Below are 18,612 nucleotides of genomic sequence, written 5' to 3'. Positions count from 1 at the left end.
CCTGGTACAAGAAGGCGGCACAGTAGGCCTATATGTACACACACCCGATGGCTTCTGGTCGTCATATGACTGAAAACTTGGTACCACATACACGTAGACCTATAAGCACATTGTAGACATGGACACATCGCTTGAGTGTGAACTTACATATAGCTTAATTAGTTCTTTTTTACGAACATTGTTGTTTATGAGTTCCACAAACTAAAGTTCCTGGTTCGTTGTTATTTTGAAAGTTTATTCAAAAAGGTTAGTTAGTAAGTAGTATGAAATTAACAATATGGGTTGTACGGTTAGGTTTATAAGCCGATGTGATTTTAAGAAAGTTCGTAACTACGGTTAAGAATTTTAGCCTATCCCGTCGCCCCCCAAAGTGATTTGCGCTGTCCTTTATCAGGTCCAACAAAGCCGGCTCTCGCCCGACCAATCTAAGCCGTGGTTCTACGGCAGAGGGCTGCAGATATGTTGGGCTGTCAGTGTTGTTAAGCAAGAGAAGTGTCATGTTAAAATTGACAAGGTTAAATGGTTGTGTGTTTCTTTTGTTAACGAGTGTTTTCCAGCAAAATTGCTCATAGCATGCTCTAGTATTAAGCTGTAAGTGTACTGCTGTGTTTATTCTCAATTGTCGATTTATTGTCGGAGTTAACTCAGACGTGAAACAACAACAACATAAATTTCTGCTTTCGGGGAGTTTGGTTTGGTTTCCCGTTTTTCTAATTATAAAGCTACTTGTTGTGGAAATTTTACTACACAGGTAGTTACAGAAAACTTTCACCTCACTACTAAGTTGAGATCTACCTTGAATTGACAATTTACGGACATTTATTTCCTGGAAATAGCAGCACTGCATGTGTGTTGAGGGTATCCGTGGGGGGCTAGAGGTCAGCAGCTACACATAAGTGAGCATGACACATACATTATTGCATTGACATTAGCCAAGAAAATCGGCTGTGAATATTTGGTAAGATCACAATCGAGAAGCTATCCAAAGTAAATTTAAATATGGGTATGGGGACAGACCAAGTCTTGAATACGAGCCAAAACTTAAGTTTCATGGGCAGTGGTCAGGTGAATTACTTTTGCGGAGGGCTTCTTGGTGTTCTGGCCATTTTTATCTCATTCCGCGACATATGTGAGTGGTAATTCCATGATATCTCACTTTTGAGTCCTACACACAAATGTCACCACACTGTCATTTAACATGTGCAGCTATTGTGCAGACAATTTCTTGTCATTTTAAAAGCATATGCCACTTAATAGGCCTACTTATACTTCACTCTAGAATTACCAATCCACCATTGAGCATTGGCCTGTTCTATTGGAGTACCTAAATAACGTGAAATATTTCTTCATGATGTAAGATTCTTAACATATGTCAGCATGATTGACGTCATTCAGATAAACAGCATTACACGGTGAGAAGCTGAAAAAAGATGTATGTTATAGTTAGATCGAGGAAATGTCTGATAAAGGTCAGTGTCAGTGGTTGGAAAGGGTTCTTAAATGTCTTAACTTGAGCACAAACCATGTATTAAGTGGATGTGGAAATTAAATATCACTTACGCTACGAGCTACAGTATGTTGATGGGGTTGATAAATACAGATACAATGTAAGAATCAGGTGCACACACGCACAGATATCCACCCACATTTCAGAAGCTTAACCATGTGCTGAATTCAGGTTTTGAAAATGGCCGATGTGTTCTGTGCATTAGGATGCAGGATAACTGACTATCCTAGTTTCCAAGTCTAGAAACTGTAGATGGTAGGCATGTGTGGCTCAGGAGCTCAAATGGTGAATACTGTGAAGTTCAGTTGAGCAGTGTCGGTATCCAATAATGTTCAGGGAAAGCAGTGTTAAACAAAATAATGGGTGGTGTTTTAAAGTGAACATAAAGTCAGCCACTAAAGCTAAATTAATTAATAAAGTAGTATTCCAGAAATGTTCTAAAAATATTTTTAAAATTTTGCACCAATTAATAACAAAATAAATAGTAAATTAACGTCAATACCTAGCGACTCATTTAGTGATGCCATTTTGTCATGTTATAGCTATTTAAAGCGAGGTCACAAAAACCTAGTTGCTCTCTTGTACTATCGGTATAAACAATGTGGCAATGAGAAAATACAAACAAAAACACCTGATACCCAACCAAAGAGTATCAGCTCTGTTCTATGTTCAAAGGGCCGATATTTCTTTCAGTTTGGCGCTGGGTCAGTGTAATGTTCTTGGACACAAGCGTCGTGTTTTAACGGTTCTGCTCATCCTCGTCCTGAATGGGGGTAAGCATTTGGTCTAGCTGGCTGTACCAACATCAGGGAATTTACTAAACATAGCAGATACTCACTCAGATTACCCCTCCCCCACAGACATTTTGCTTGCATTTATTTCCAGGATTGAGCTGCTGGGAGTTCACTGAGCCTAACTGATATGAGAATTAGCCCAGTAAATACATTGCCCAGGGTGACGCAACAGACGCTGACAGGGCATAAAGACCTGGCAGGAATGGGTCAGTTCATGTGGCAGAGCTGACCTGTGACCAGGGTACCCTTTACCCTTTGCCCTTTGTAGAGTTGTGCTTATTCTTGGGCTAGGGCTTCCCACTCCCCAGATGTCACGGGCCAGGAGAGACGCAATGATGATAGAGGCAAGGTAGGTCAAACCTAAAAATGTTTGAGTTTATATTCATCCACTCTGCCATAATCCCTGGTTCATTTCATCTTGTAAGTCTTTAAAAAAGCTTTACTGGCATTTGCTATTCAATCATGGTAAGATAGATTAGCAATATCAGCTTTACATGTACAATGTTATATGGTAAATACTGAATGTTTTGGTCAAAAGTTATGAACAAAAACAAAAATTACCCGAAATTGCCTGACCATGTATTTGGCTTGGGTTAATACCCAGAGCCTTCTCATGTCAATCTCTTCATTCATTTCTGTGATTTATGGTTCATTTGGTACAATATCTTCATGTGTCTGTTGCAGTGTGTCTGATGCAGTGAAGCATGACAATGTGCAGGAGTTGGAGCAGACGTTGCGTCAGACAGAGGTGGATGAGCTTGTCTTAGTATGTGGTATGATGCATGCAGCACAAGTGGGCAGTGTTCAGTGCCTTCAAGCTCTCCTCAGGCATGGCCTTGACCCCAACACAAATGACCTGATGTTTGGAGAGACAGCCTTGATGAAAGGCTCCCGACAGGGCAACATACAGGTCATTGACTACCTCATCTCTCAGAACTGTTATGTAAATGCCAGAGCAGAATCCAACGGAGAAAGTGCCCTACATGTTGCTGTGAGAAACCGTCAGATTGGCAGCTTGGAACGTTTGATTGCCGTTCCCAACATCAATTTGAACATCATGGATAAACAGGGCCGCACCCCTCTGATGGTGGCAGCAATATATGCAGACCCACCTATTATCTCAGTACTACTGGGCGCTGGATGTGATCCAAACAGGTTCTCGTTTGGGGGACTGGCGGCCATTCACCATGCTCTGAATCCAAGATGGCAGACCTCAGGATACATCAACGCTGGAGAGAACCTCACTGCCTTGCTGAATGCTGGGATCTCGCCGGATATGTGCGATGAGAACGGGCAAACCCCAATCCATTATGCTATAAATGTGAACAACATCAAAGCCGTGAAGCTCCTTATTCATTATAACTGTAATGTAAACTGGGCTGTCGGCAGGCCCAAGATGACCCCAGTTATGGCATCTCTCAAACGCCTCAATCTGCGGGTGGCCAAGATTCTCCAAGCAGCTGGCTGTCATTTTCAGGGAACATTGTCATTTTTATCTGACGAGGCCTTCTTGAGGCCTAGTGGAGCAACCTGCAGACAGTGGCTAGAGGCCCAGCTTGCAAAACCCATCAGTTTGAAAAGCAGCTGTCGTCATGCAATCCGACAGAGGTTAGGTCATTTTCCCTGGAGGTCTGTAGAATACTTGCCTCTTCCTAAGACCTTGAGGGAGTATGTGCTAATGTCTGAAGTTAGAACTTTGTGATGAGACACTGTTTTGAAATTTAAACTTTACTCTGTAATGGCTCGTCAGATGAAATTCTATATTTTTGTTTATGTTAAGTTACAATACTATTACCATGTTTGCAGATAAAATACATATATATTTGTATATGTTCATGTGTGGTGTTCTCAGCAGTGCATACAATCCCTATGTGATATACATTTTCGAAAGTGTTTGTCTATCTGGGGTAGGGTGTGCATTATATCCAGATCTGTTTTTTGTGCACGCCCATATAGGAAACTAAAATTTGTCATTATTTCACTCTGGCAATCAGAAGGTAATGTGCATTGTTTTATGTGATGGAAGAAAAAGTAAAGTCTGCGATTCAAAGCCTGCAGATGAGTATGCCTATCATTGTCAGGCATATAGTTGAATATATAGATCAGTTTGAAATACGTGGTGTAAATGAACATTCATATTCATTTACATGACATCATAAGATATTTGTTGCTGTCTCACTTGGTGCTCAGCACTGAGAGATTAAAACAGTGGAACAGGACTGGTTGATCCGGTGTCAGGAGAATATGACTGGGTGAAGTGTCATGTCTGGTGACTTGCCCTGCCACAAGACGATATAATATATGCACACACACCTGATGACTCCCCAACTAAAACCATAAGCACACAAGTGTATTTATAGCTTTCATGGGTCACAGTATGTCTGGAGATTTTTACTGTCTTTCATTTAGAGAAAAAGAAATCGCCTAGTGTGAAGATGATCTGATGAAGAAAATCCACTTGATTTTTTGGATAGGTTATTTGAAACCATGTCCTGAAAGTAGCTTTATAAAGTCATTTACAGATACATGTAAAAGACAAAATTTGTCATGTCTGTGATCATTATCTACATCTGTAAAATCTGTATTTAATGGATTTATCTGTGATCTCCAAAATATTCTTGATGCTTTTTATAACCTTTTGTACCCTTAAGTATCTCAGATATTTTTACGACTTTCAACTATAGTAAATGTGAATCTTGGTCTATATTTCTTTTTAATTCCCTTATATTCAGGTGTAGCCAGTGTACACCAACTAACATGAGATGATAATTTTGCAGGTGAATCCAATGTTTGAACATCTGTATTTTCATTGGCACACATTTTCTGGGTAGGTCACCTTCTTACGGACAACTGCAATGTGCTGAGTATAACACCAGGGGCTGGTAACACTGGTATGACCATCCAGAAACTCTCTGTCACAGTATGTCCAGACTGTGATTTATAGTGTGACATACATGAGATAAGAAGCACTGTACAAAGTGGCTCACCAGCCCTCTACAAAGGGAAGCAAATTTTGTGACTGATGGACTAGCAGTGGTCTTGAATAACAATACCTGGCCCGATAATTCATGATCATTCGTATTTCTTGTGAAATCTGTGGCATTTGTATTCCAGTAGTAGAGGGCATTGCTGTTCTGTCAGTCATAAGATTTGCTTTCCTTCGCTCATTCCCCACACTGACCAACTCCAGAACGACGTGTTTCCTGCTGTCATGAGTGATTTGCATTCAGGCTTGCTGAGAGTGAACTTGCTGCTGACTTTCTAAAAATAAAATGGAGTAATACATGTACCACTGAAATGTCAAGCTTGTTTAATGATGTCGTTGTGTGTTGTTATTGTCCATATTAGACTAGAGGTGTACACCCAGTCTGTCTGTCCGCCATGAATCACTTTTGTGGACTGCAGAAAAAAAAAAAAACGGATCGTCTCATCTAATGGAAACCTCTGTCGGTACATGGCTTCATCATGACAAATTTCAGGCCAAGTTCTGAGTTTCCGGCTGTTTGTGTGTATTCCACAATTTTAGTGCTCTTTTTGTTTGTCTTTTGAAAAGTTGATAGCTCTTCGAACTTTTATCAAAGCGTTTCCTTCAATTGGAATCTCCAGTGTAGTAGTGCTTTTCCTTCAGTGTGCCTATTATAATGTACATAAAGAGTTATTACTTCACGAAGACCATTCCTAAACCAGATTAACCACTGCCCTGAATGTGGAGTAAATCCCGTGTGGCAGACTGGCCAATGTGATGGTCAAATCTTGAGTTTGAGTAGAGCAGATGTTGGTTGGTCTTTGTCTGCCATGGAAAAGGACTCGCCGTATAGTCGGAATTTCTCGGTACATTAACTTTTCATGTTCACCTAATAAAGATTATGTTGTTCTCATCTTAGTTTAAAGAGCGGAAAGTCTGTTTTATAACCAAGTCCCCATGCGTTAATTATCATGTAAATATAGTTTTTAGTTGTTTCGACCCCGGAGCTCTTGACTCCAGGACAGATTTGATGTGCGGAAACTCGATCAGATTTGAAGTATCTGTGAGAGAGGCCAACCCGAGAGAGCTGCGAGGATCTAGCCTCAGCCGAACATGTAGGTGGATAGATGGATTTGAACCTTAAAGAGACCATACAGGGCAGTTTGGGCAAAAATCTGTATTTGCTATCAAATAAATCAAAGTTTTCATCTGTATTTACCAATAATAGCACACATTTTGACCTTTCACCAAATATCAGTCTCGTACCTGTACTATGTATAGTTTTAGAATGATCCTAATGTTTGAAAATTGATCAGCGACCCACTTTATGAATTTTAGGAACTTCAATAGCTGGTATTCAACGTTAACATATTCATGTAGACGAGATTACGTAGTTTTATTTGTGTATGTACGTGGCTGAGCTTTAAAGCAGTGTTAAAGAAATTATCACTTATCCTATTGCAGAATGTATATATCCTCGGGGTTTTACGCCGTCCCTAACAATGCATAAGTTCTATGAAGACGAGGAGTCAATATGTATGTATATACATATATGCGCCTTCTTGCCTCGGGCGAGTCCATGCCGCCAAAGTGTTCCCGCCACTGACGTGGCATGCCGAAGACACCAGACATGACACTTCACCCAGTCACATTATACTAACACCGGGCCAACCAGTCCTGTTTTCTAGCTCTAACTTCTGAATGTTTTTATAGTCTTAACAGACTCGACGCTGGTTTGATCTCAGGTCTCCCGAGTTCTAAGCGGACGGTCCAACCATTAGGCCAACGAAGGGGCCCTCGGCACTAAGAGTTAGGAAAAATACCCACTACCGTGCAAACAGAGCTGCAATCAAACATGTGACCTTGTAGAAACCACTTTTGAAATAAGTAGCACTTTTGAAGTAAAAGGAGAATGCACTTCTTTCATAACTGGTTGATTTTTTTTCACAAGTGGAACTTATTTCAAGAATGACCAGTTGTTATATTGAAAGTGTTCAGAAGAATCATTTCAAAGCCTTCAATTTTTATTTCAAAAGTGGTTCCCACAGATCCCACTAGCTGAGGGCCCATCTACGGAAGATTGAGCCAGCAAATGTGTGATTTCAGAGTGACACACATATTGTCTAGTCATTGGTGACTCCATGTTTGGCGAGGATGATCGGGTGTATAGTACCAGAAGTCAGTCGAGATAGGGATATTGCGTATAATCCAAGTACACCCGCGCTCAAGCACACACCTTCAATTCTGGACCCTTGAAACTTACGTGCTGTCAGTTTAAAGGAGGAGAAAATTTAAATATCAATCAAATACCATTGAAAAGAGTTTGCATTTCCTCGCAGGTGCATGCCATAAAAAAATTCTAAGATGTACCTCAAGCTGATAAATTATAAATAAAGTCTGCGCCAAAATCCGCTGTGGGCGATTTTGCCTAAGAACTAGTCCTGAAATCTTCTGTGTTAGGAGTAGAATTGCCGTCGGAAACCGCCGAAGTGCAGTTCGTACATTTCCGGCTAACGATCGGGAAAACTGGAATGTTGGGCGTAGGTTCCGAGTTTACACGAACAAGCCGGCAGTTTTAACGACTCTCATTCGCTGAGAGGCAACACACCCCCAGAAGAAATTACAGGGTGTTAAAGATGGCGGACGACGCTATGGACTCAGCGATTTATGCCAGCTTTGCAGGCTTTAATTGTATGGCGAGGAAAAATCGCAAAATGATGCAGCAGGCACCGCCAGATAGAAAAAAATGTGCACTTGTCAGTTTATAGTGTCATGTTTTTAAGTTTTCTTCTCCTTTAACATCACTTGATTGTTTAGCGCACTCCCATGCCAAGGCGCCGGGTGTTTGCTTTCCACAGATCAATTTAGCCACTACGTTTTTTTTTTTTTTTTTTACATTTGGCGCGAAAAATCCATCATTCGCATTATGGGGTTGGTGCTGTTTCATGAAAGTGTCGACAATATTAATACCTGTACTCAGAAACTTAGTAGGTAAGAAGAGGCCGATACAGCAAATGTAAAATCTTCGGACCACATATAATTTGAAGAACTTGCAACAAAAATGGAAATCGAGATTCCAAGCAAGATTCGCCAATCCAACAAATCGATTATTGGGGTCAAAGAGGACAAAATTGTTGTATTTTTTGTCCTACGTTTCACCGACATCAAACCTTCACAACAGAACTAAAGATCTTACATTTATACAGGCTTTACAACACACGCAATATCAGTTAGTTTCGGTCCACTAAAACTAGTTTTTTTTCTTACTTATTACGTTTGCGCTATCGTCTAATATGAGGGGAAAAGTAAACATTTTCCTGTGCTGAATCACTAATAAGCCTTCAGTTTAATTTTGCGTTTCAAGTCATACAATCACAAGATAACTTTAATATATGTATGGTAGTGGAGCACCCCGCTGTAGAGTGATATTACCCAAGCCACAGCACCTCGTCCCTCGTCCCACGTGACAAAACATACTGCGGTATGCAGTCACGCTATCCATCGGGTTAGATTTGATCTCCAGATTGCATTAAGATAAAGCTAGCCCTCTTCCAAGAGAAAAGTCATATACCCGCAGTAGATATTAATGCTATAATTTTTTGTATATTAGGTCTACTTACATTAAAATATTAAAAGAATGTAGTGTCGGTACAAAATTTACATTAAACGTGAACTTTTACTGTAAATTTACACTTTAACTGGTGATAGATAAATTAATGTCAACAAAGGTTGCTTAACATTTTTCACATGTCACATGACACAGTTGGACCGTTTTTTCCTTTGACGACAAGAGTTCGAAACTCCCCTATTGTAGCATATTTTTGTGCCTCAGTCATCGGAAATCCATACCCACCAGGGACCATTTTAGATGTGTATGAGAAAAACAACTATCAGTACAGATTTAAAAAAAAAACAATTCAATTGTTATATTGACAATGAATACTTAACTTAAAATTGTTAGCTATCAAGAAAACGCCAAGGATACCAGCCCAGTTGATTTCAAACCGTCACCACCCTGTCGATTTTTCAAACTCACTTGACTTAAATGTGCGAATTCGTCGTAATCAACAATATTTCGCTCATAATACGGCGATTAGCATTATGGTGAGAGAAAACCTAACAGAGTGCCAGGAAACTCACGGCCATTCGCTGCCGGACCTCACCACCTATGACCGGAGATGAAGCAAGTATAGAAAAGGGGAAAATCTTCTCTATAATATCAAGTAAGACTTAATATCCTTAAGACCTTTCTGAAACTGAACAACACAGGAACTGCTGGACTAACGATCGATATACATGTATTTTTTCCACAGCTGACAAATTCAGATATGTACATAACAATCATTTGGTACGTTAAATATAACTGTGATGAGTAATCAAGGTAATACAATTTCAATTACAGCCTGATAATTATTTAACACATTTTAGCGTATTCAACAATCATTTAACATACAATTTAACTGAAAACATTTTTGGCTTTAAGCTTAAAAAACATTAAAATTGACAGGGCCGTCAAATACCCTTGATGGTGAACAATTAAATACGCTATCAATGGTTTTTGCAAGATTTTTGTGATCCCAAATGCCATTAAAGGGTATAGCCGGATTGACAAGGGAATTACGATTTCTGTATTAGTAAGATGATCAACGATCGGGAAGCCAGGTAGAGACAACCGGAGACTTTTTACGATATTGCCCTCAATTGAGACCTCAGAAATGTCATCTTTTGTGTACGCAGTTGTACTGAATAAAACGCATAGGTAATAGTAATCACTGCTGTTTCAACCCTTTTTTTTGCAATTGGGGCACATGGCCGTGATAGGGTTACTGAGAAAGATTGTGGCAATTCAATTTCAAACGTATTGAGCCAGAATTCATTACCCATTTGAATTGTGCCTTCTTTCACAAACAAAACACCATAATTTAATCTCTGGAGAATGTCTATTGTTTTGTCTGTCGGGTCGGCCAAATCGGTCTTGTAAATAACATCAGGAGGAGTAGAAATCCCAGTATCCGATACATCCAGGTCCCTCCAGAAGAAAAGATAGGAGATAGATTGCAAGGTATGCAGTCTGAGCGCGTAATTGAAAATGTAGTGATCAGTTACATCTTCCAGCGAATTCATATTGATTTTATGGGTCCTCTGACAGAAACACCTGATGGGTTCAAACACATCCTTCATGTCGTAGATAGTGCATCACACTGGACGGAAGCCTTTCCGCTGAAGTCACAAGGAGCGAAAGAAGTGGCAAGAGTTCTTTTTCAAGAAATATTTTGTCGCTGTGGAGCCCCAAATACACTAGTTTCGGATATATCAAAGCATTGCATGCATTATCAAAACAGTGAATGCATTTATCATAACAGCAGGCACACAGAGTTAAGTGAACATGAAGACAAATACTAAGCTATTATTACTGTATAATATATCCCTTTAATACAAGCATGAGCGTGCCTTGAACTCAGAATGAGCGCGCTTCTGTGTCATTATGCTGTGTTAGCATTCTATTCACTATATGCCAGGGAGGCCCCCGAATTAGTAATATAATTACACGTATATGAATTTACATATCAATGGCCATTCCAAGTATAACTTGTGCTAACTGATAGTATATTATGCCTTGGAAGACAATGAGTGTTATTCAATGCGCTGTTATCTGACAAACCTTTTGCAGATTAAAAGCTACCTTCGTCCATCTATAAGGCCGTTTGTTGACTTACGAGATTATATGCTGACAGTTCACAAAATTACAGTATTGTTACATAGTACTGACCATTTGGGATTCTGATTAAACTGTCGTCACCATCTGTTATACCCAGCTCTAGAATGTATGCGAATTTTAATGAGAGTAGATCCAAGTGAATGGCCATTATACAAACTTAACTTTCCTAATAGCCTTCGGAAATCAAATGGAATCGTTCCTTTATAAGCTGATCAAGTATGACATCATTTTTCATTATCTTTCTCCAAATGTTGTACTATCCCAACATTTGACACCATCTAATTCGGTGAAAAAATGTATAGAAAAACGACGTGAAAGCATTTTCAGATGCAATTTTCAATGGTCTTTCTCCGGATGCTCTCTATGTTTTTTACATTTTTTTTTCTCTTAAAATCACAAAATCCACTTTACGATCCAATCATTTGGTTGTATTCCTTAGAGATAGTGATATCAAGCGTAGTATTGTCTGGAAGTAATTATTCACAAATTCGAGTTAAGTTGAAAACAGTTCATGGACCATCCTAAGGTGATTGTGGAACATTCGTTTCAGTCTTGTAACTTTTCACTTTTAGAGAATGCTTCTTGGACTTTCTGTAGTGTAGTACCAGCTGGGTGACGATGAATGGAATGGCGGGCCCTAGGCACAAACTTCCGGCGATGTAAAATGAAGTGTCGTAACTTCCGGTTAGGTCATTGATCCAACCTAAAATACGTAAAATCAAGACCAAATTGGTTATTGAGATTCAATCAATAGATTATGTCTTATTCAAATATTAATTCCGTAAAAATGAGATGTTTGGATTTAATATGATACGTGACAAATGCTCATAAAAATCTACTCTCTGGTGATCGTGTATGGCAATATTTGAAAGTCTTGGGTGGTTTTGAGTCAGTACGAAGTGTCCGGAAAGCTTCTGAAATGCTATTGATCGGTAAGTCGGAATTAACTTATTAATAATTAATTCACCTGCAATTCACCAATTCGTGGAGGACGAAGATAAACCTAAGAATGTGTGGATTGTATTTTCAAAGAGGAATAAAAAGTAAAACAAGTAATCACCAGAAAGAAGATTATTGAAAACTCCATCTTAAAATGGAGGCATACGTTATCAATATGGTTTATAAAACTCACATTATAATCCAAATATTTGATTGTATTTAATAAGAAAATTAAGTCCAAAAAATAATTATTTTCAGATTCCGTTTTCAATCGTCTTTCTTCGGATGCCTATTTCATTTTTAATTAAACTTTACCTTTAATCACCAAACACTGACTCTATACTCCTAACCTGGTGTCACTTTCACAAAACTTCATAAGTCATATTTATCGTCACTTTTTCAAAAACAATGTTGTTTATGTGCATGTTAACGCGACGAAAAGCGACAGGATTCACAAGGGAATTTACTGAACAAAGGTGTATGAAGATTTGTGATAGTCGACCTTAAGCTATTTTGTCAACTGTTACTAAACCTAATCTTGCTAATACAGATTTGTATATAAAATTTTCATACTTAACTAGGTTAATCAAGTTATGAACACAAAATCTGGAAATCTTCCTAAAACTTAAAGGATACATGAAAACGTAATGTAAAACGAAGAGTATGGTTTTATGTAAAAAGACAAAAGAAAGGCCAAAAGAGTTTAGAAGAAAAAATTGTTGGAAATATTCGGAAATGATGTTATCGATGAACACACTAAAGGCTCAGAATCAGCTTTACCCTCCCAATTTGGACTCTTTTTGTCCACAAATTTGTTTTGACAGTAACCAAAGGTCAGCGGAAGACAGTTACTCACCAGCTACTGGTGTGCCCAGCAGGTATCCCACGCCGTACCCCGTGCACACGAAACCAAAGCCCGTAGCATACTGACGTGAACCAATCATATCTACCACAATAACAGCGTAAGTTGCTGTCAGCCCTCCCATGGCGATGCCGTATGCCACCGACCCACACACAAGAGACGCATAACTCTTCAGCGTAGGAAACACAAACAAAACTGTCCCCATGATTAACAAAGAGACGTCAAAAAAACGAAGGGAACGCTTGTGGAAATATCTAAGGAGTAACCCTATTACGAAAGTGGTAATCGTTGTGCTGATGCTGATATACGTCACCAGCCAGGTGCCCCGGTTCTTGTCGATGCCCCGGAGTAGCGCGAGGTCCACCAGGGCAACGAACGGGAAGGAGTAACCCGTGGAGATCACAGGGGTAATTGCCAGGTACAGGTCGTACAGAATGTTCCTGAACATTGATGAAGCACAGAATTTGTTCTTTGCTTTGTTCATGGGTCCGCTTTCCACTTGTTTTTCTGCACCGGTAGTTGTGACTTCTTCATCCGCTGCTATTATTTGTGATTCATCCAACTGAATCGCGTCGTTGTTTTTTAATTCCTCCTTCACCTTGGGTTTCACGGGAACGAAGAGAATGCCGAGAGGCAAAGCATTCAAGATTACACCACTAAATACCATCAGCGCTCCTCTCCAGTTGTAATAATCTATGAGGAATCTGAGAAGGACCGGAAAGGAGAGAGACCCAATACCCGCCCCTACGGCAGCGATAGACATGGCAGCCGCGGTACCCTGCTGGAAATGACGGTCAATAGCGACGGCCGAAGACATCTGCACCAGACATAGCCCGATACCTGTATCAGAAGAAAACATGTTTGTTTAATACTGTATATACTGATGCAATTTTTATAACTTGTACTTTAAATAATACGAACACAGTCCTTGTGTAAATGTTAAGACTGTGGACACCTATTACACACATTCGCAACAATCTAGGGTACTTGCCAAGACACTTAATATATAGAGGATCTCCAACGAGACTACAGCCTACATTTCTTCGGAAGATTGTAAGGACTGGATTACCCTGATACGACGGTATTTAGCCAATGGATACTAGTCGTTTAAGGTTTTTATTGTTGTTGCGGATATGGATGTTAAAGGCCCCACCAGAGATCGACTCTCTGAAGATTAGTGAGCTTGACCTGATTTCCATGTCCGATGTACTATGTTTGATACAAGAAGTTGGACTACAACAGGGAAAATTTTAACCGTGTTACCTGTGGTTAATGCGGTGGCTTATGTCAATGGACGAAGATGGGAGGAACTTACATTAGAGCTGAGAATGTTGGATACTTCATGGTGCTGACTTTTCCGAAATTGAGCTATAATTGTTGACAGAAATGCAGACGACAAATTCCGTTGTAAAAAAGAAATAGTCCGGTCCGTGTGTAGCTTTTGGTTGGCTGATTTTTATGAATGAACTTCTGTGAGCCAAGTGCGTCGAGTAGCTCTGTCAACATTGTTGATGGAACGTAGGGTACGATATTTATCCCACGCCCTTTATCCCATGACCTGGGTCATATTTATGGGATAAATATACTTACCACATAATGTATTTGCCAAGATTCTAGGCACTTCATATACAAACTCACCCGTTAATGTGTTTTCCGAGACTTTGGGAAACTAATAGACAAACTAACCATTTGTTGTATTCTCCAAGACTTCGGACAGCTGTTAGTCATACTCACCAATTAATGTATTTGCCAAGACACTGGACACTTAGTATACAAACTCACCAGTGAATGTATTTGCCGAGACTTTCAGCACCTAAAATACGAACTCACCACTTAAACCTCCAAAGGTGACGTAGAGAAGTTCAAGGTTTGAGACAAAAGAGCTGGACAGAACCCCTGCCGTGGCGATGAGACTACCCAGCATCGTACACATGCGCGGACCGGCCCTCTGGATACACCACCCCACGAAAAGACCTACAGGAAACAACATTTTTACAAAACACCTATCATTATTCCTGTTATTAAACAAGGCATTGTTCACATCAACAGGAGCAACTGTGGAAGACGGTAAGGTACATCTTAATTTCGCCAGATGATGACACGACACGTACCATCGTGCTATCCCTTCGTGTCATCATGCCATTCCTTCATACCATTGTTCGGCTTTACTACCATGGAATGATAATTGACATACCCGGCTTCCAACAACAAAACAACAGCAACCAAGTAAAAGGACCTTCGGGTGACCGGCAAATACATATAAGTATTAAAACTACGGTTATCATTCTTCTTCTGAGGCGCGCCTGTGAACAAAGTTGAGGTAAAGGCCAAATCGGCTCATCCAAATTTTACCTTTGCCGTAAAGAAACCCAAAGAGAAATATGTTGCAGGCAGACCTTCCCACAAAAAGCTGATTAAATGAAGTTAGATATAATGTCGATCAGTTGCTAATATGTTCTGAATTAAAACATTAATGTATAGGTGCTGTCACCTGCGTTTGGTGAAAGTTGTGCTCTTTATGTGAAAATGAGAAATGACCATCGATCATGTATTTTTTCAAGACATGAAATAAGTGTTATTTTCGTTTAGTCATCTTGTTTCACCGAAATCAGATGAACAAAACTGGGATATGCAAAACGCGATTGTATAAAAACATACCGGTACTTAGTTCTTCATTGAAGCATGAAGTTCAACGGTGTTAGCTTATAAAGGTATGACGGCTCATAATAATCCATCTTACCGGCTCCAAACAGCAAACCGCTACAGAGAGAGGTAGCCCAGGAAACAGCTCCTCGACCCACGGGAAAGCTTGCCACAAACTCCACGTAGAAAACTCCCAGGGAGAAGGCAAATCCTAGGCTAATCATTTGACAGAAGAAGGCTGCCAAAAGAACCAGTCCTTGTCGGACAACTTTAGTACGATGATATTTAGGCTTAACATCCCTGTCGTTTTCCTGAAAAGAATCAGAACTAAGAACAATGAAAGGAGAGGAGAGACAAACCAAAGCAAGACCGGTAAAGTACACTTAACTGACAGTGTGATAATTAACACCTGGTCACACACGACCGGTGAAGGACAGCTAACTCGTAGTGTGACAATTGACATCTGGTCACGCATGACCGGTGCAGTACGGCTAACTGACAGTGTAATAACTGTCATTTGGTCACAGATTCATGTGCACTACAGCTGACAGATAGAATGATAACTGGTACATGATCATACATGACCTGTGAAGTACGACTAACTGATGGTGTGATAACTGTCATCTTGTATCGAGGCTAACGCGTAATTCTTGTGTCGAGGCTAACATGCATTTCTTGTATCAAGGTTATGTACTTCCCGTGTCAAGGTTAACACGTACTTCTTGTATCGAGGCTAACACGTACTTCTAGTATTGAGACTAACACGTAATTCTTGTATCGAGGCTAACACGTACTTCTTGTGGCGACGCTAACATGCATTTCTTGTATCAAGGCTGATATGTACTCGCTGTATCAAGGTTAATAGATACTTCTTGCATCGAGGCTGACACGTACTTTTGTATGGAGACTAACAAGTCCTTCTGGTATCGAGACTAACAGGTACCTCTCGTATCGAGGCTAACAGTTACTTCTGGCATTGAGACTAACAGGTACCTCTCGTATCGAGGCTAACAGGTACTTCTGATATCGAGACTAACAGGTACCTCTCGTATCGAGGCTAACAGGTACTTCTGATATCGAGACTAACAGGTACCTCTCGTATCGAGGCTAACAGGTACTTCTGGCATCGAGACTAACAGGTATGTGTCTTGATCCATTTTTCACACATTAGCAAGTATTAAATCGTACAGTTAGTTGATACCCATAATGGTTTACACTGACCCTCGCCATGCCTCCTTCCATCGCGTCGATGCGTGCCCGCATTTGTTCTTTCTAGACGAACAGGTTTTTATTGTTTCCAGATTAACACGTACTTCTGGTATTGAGGATAACATGTACTTATTATGTCGAGGCTAACAGGTAGGCCTACTTCTTGTATTGACGCTAACACATTCGAAGCTAACTCGCACTTCTTGCATTAAGACCAACACGTTCTTCTTGCATCGAGACTAACGCGTTCTTCTTGAATCGAGGCTAACACGTTCTTCTTGCATCGAGACTAACATGTTCTTCTTGTATCAAGGCTAACACGTTTTACCTTATCGAGGTCAATACGTTAATCTTGCATCGAGACTAACGCGTTCTTCTTGAATCGAGGCTAACACGTTCTTCTTGCATGCAGACTAAAACATTTTACCTTATCGAGGTCAATACGTTAATCTTGCATCAAGACTAACGCGTTCTTCTTGTGTCGAGGCTAACACGTTCATCTTGCATCGACACTAACATGTACCTCTCGTATCGAGGCTAACACGTACTTCTTGTATCGAGGCTGACACGTACTTCTTGTGTCTACGCTAACATGTATTTCTCGTATCAAGGTTGATATGCACTCCCTGTATCAAGGTTAACACGTACTTCTTGTGTCGAAGCTAACATGTGCTTCTTGTATCGAGGCTAACACGTACTTCTTGTGGCGACGCTAACATGCATTTCTTGTATCTTCTCACGCACTTCTGATATCGAGACTAACAGGTACTTTTGGTATCGAGACTAACAGGTCCTTCTGGTATAGAGGCTAACATGCACTTCTGGTATGGAGACTAACTGGTATACGTCTTGAAATGATCACCCATTCTTCATACATTAGCAAGTATTAAATCGTACAGTTAGTTGATAACCATAATGATTTATACTGACCCTCGCCATACCTCCTTCCATTGCGTCTATGCGTGTTGCTTGGCTGAACCGTGTAGTTATGTAGTCACAAAATAGCACATGCACGTCGCTATGCACTGTCATACACAATCATTATATACCGCCAATGCTGCTTCTTCAGCTATACCTTCAATTTTTGTAATCGCTGGCAAGCCCGTGTTGGTCCAGTGAGCACATTCAATATGTTTGTACTTATCCCTTGTACCTTTACTATATATTCAGGAATCTATACAATCAGCAAAAACTAAAACCCCATATTGGGCCTGAGAATAACCAGATATAGTATATGTGGGTAAAACACCGTGTGGTAGTGGTGAACAAATGAACATAACATCTCTTTGTTAGCATACCTGCAAATTAGCTCCATACTTTGTACACAGATACATAAGAAAGTAGCCTATAGACGACCGTGCCGAATAAGTACCTGAGTTCCTGAGTATGGCGTAAAACACCAATCAAATAAATAAATATAATGTTTGGGAATATTAACCTTTTGGAGAACCCTCTGGTGACATTGCAAACAATATCGCAGTTAAATATTTCTGGGCGGAGGGTAACAAATGAAAAGAGACAACTGCTGACCGAGGCGTTAACCTACAACACGTGTTTCAGGTCCATTTCTCGTGTGCTACCTTCTGCGCCTAAAGTAACACGAGTCTAAAGTGTGTAACGTATACTAAGTTCATTGTTATCTTTGCGATGATAGGTCGTTGGCAAACCATTAACACAGACTTTACGCATGGCCTGAGGGGAAGCTAAATTTGACACACTTTCAGAAACAACAATACAAGAAGGGTTTTCTATCAAGTCACTCACATACAAACTCAGGGTTTAGTTTTACATGATGGGATCATGATATCACGCGAAAATACCGAGCTGTATAAACGGTGTGGTGACGGCGAGCAACAACATACAATCTCAAGCAACGTTTTACTCCAGAGTAACAACAGGCTAATTTTAGGGCAAAAAAGTCCATACAGTTGTGGCCAAGATGTATGCATAAAAACAATCCAAAACATGTTTTCA

At 40.1% G+C, this 18,612-nt stretch overlaps 2 protein-coding genes across 5 annotated transcripts; one reads left to right on the top strand and one right to left on the bottom strand.

Annotated features, from left to right (window-relative positions):
• Nucleotides 1-458: 458 nt before the first annotated feature.
• Nucleotides 459-5,419, top strand: LOC135475192 (putative ankyrin repeat protein RF_0381). Of its 4 annotated transcripts, XM_064754991.1 has the most exons (4): nt 488-591; nt 1,280-1,412; nt 2,393-2,650; nt 2,986-5,419. In XM_064754991.1, exons 3-4 carry the CDS (start codon nt 2,610-2,612, stop codon nt 4,001-4,003), a joined length of 1,059 nt encoding a protein of 352 aa, XP_064611061.1. In that variant the 5' UTR covers nt 488-591; nt 1,280-1,412; nt 2,393-2,609; the 3' UTR covers nt 4,004-5,419. The 4 variants fall into 4 exon arrangements, with proteins under 4 accessions (XP_064611060.1, XP_064611061.1, XP_064611064.1 ...); XM_064754990.1 differs by lacking the exon at nt 1,280-1,412 and having other exon boundaries at nt 459-591; XM_064754994.1 differs by lacking the exon at nt 1,280-1,412 and having other exon boundaries at nt 490-514.
• Nucleotides 5,420-11,245: 5,826 nt separating this feature from the next.
• Nucleotides 11,246-17,650, bottom strand: LOC135475536 (monocarboxylate transporter 13-like). Its single transcript, XM_064755459.1, has 5 exons — nt 17,569-17,650; nt 15,527-15,740; nt 14,617-14,760; nt 12,781-13,626; nt 11,246-11,688 (listed from the first exon to the last, which is right to left on the bottom strand). Exons 1-5 carry the CDS (start codon nt 17,587-17,589, stop codon nt 11,507-11,509), a joined length of 1,407 nt encoding a protein of 468 aa, XP_064611529.1. The 5' UTR covers nt 17,590-17,650; the 3' UTR covers nt 11,246-11,506.
• Between the last annotated feature and the right edge of the window lie 962 nt (nt 17,651-18,612).

The sequence above is a fragment of the Liolophura sinensis genome, chromosome 9, assembly GCF_032854445.1.
Source record: "Liolophura sinensis isolate JHLJ2023 chromosome 9, CUHK_Ljap_v2, whole genome shotgun sequence".
In the NCBI taxonomy this organism is placed as follows: Eukaryota; Metazoa; Mollusca; class Polyplacophora; order Chitonida; family Chitonidae; genus Liolophura; species Liolophura sinensis.
Note: the sequence above shows the minus strand (reverse complement) of the source record. Positions and strands in the feature narration are given on the sequence as shown.

Excerpts from the sequence above, each read along its gene's own strand:
- LOC135475192 (XM_064754990.1), top strand. The coding sequence starts at position 2,610 with ATGTCACGGGCCAGGAGAGACGCAATGATGATAGAGGCAAG. Across the intron at positions 2,651-2,985 it reads GCAATGATGATAGAGGCAAG|TGTGTCTGATGCAGTGAAGC; the intron begins GTAGGTCAAACC and ends TGTCTGTTGCAG.
- LOC135475536 (XM_064755459.1), bottom strand. The coding sequence starts at position 17,589 with ATGGAAGGAGGTATGGCGAGG. Across the intron at positions 15,741-17,568 it reads TGGAAGGAGGTATGGCGAGG|GAAAACGACAGGGATGTTAA; the intron begins GTCAGTATAAAT and ends GATTCTTTTCAG. Across the intron at positions 13,627-14,616 it reads CACCTTTGGAGGTTTAAGTG|GTATCGGGCTATGTCTGGTG; the intron begins GTGAGTTCGTAT and ends CTTCTGATACAG.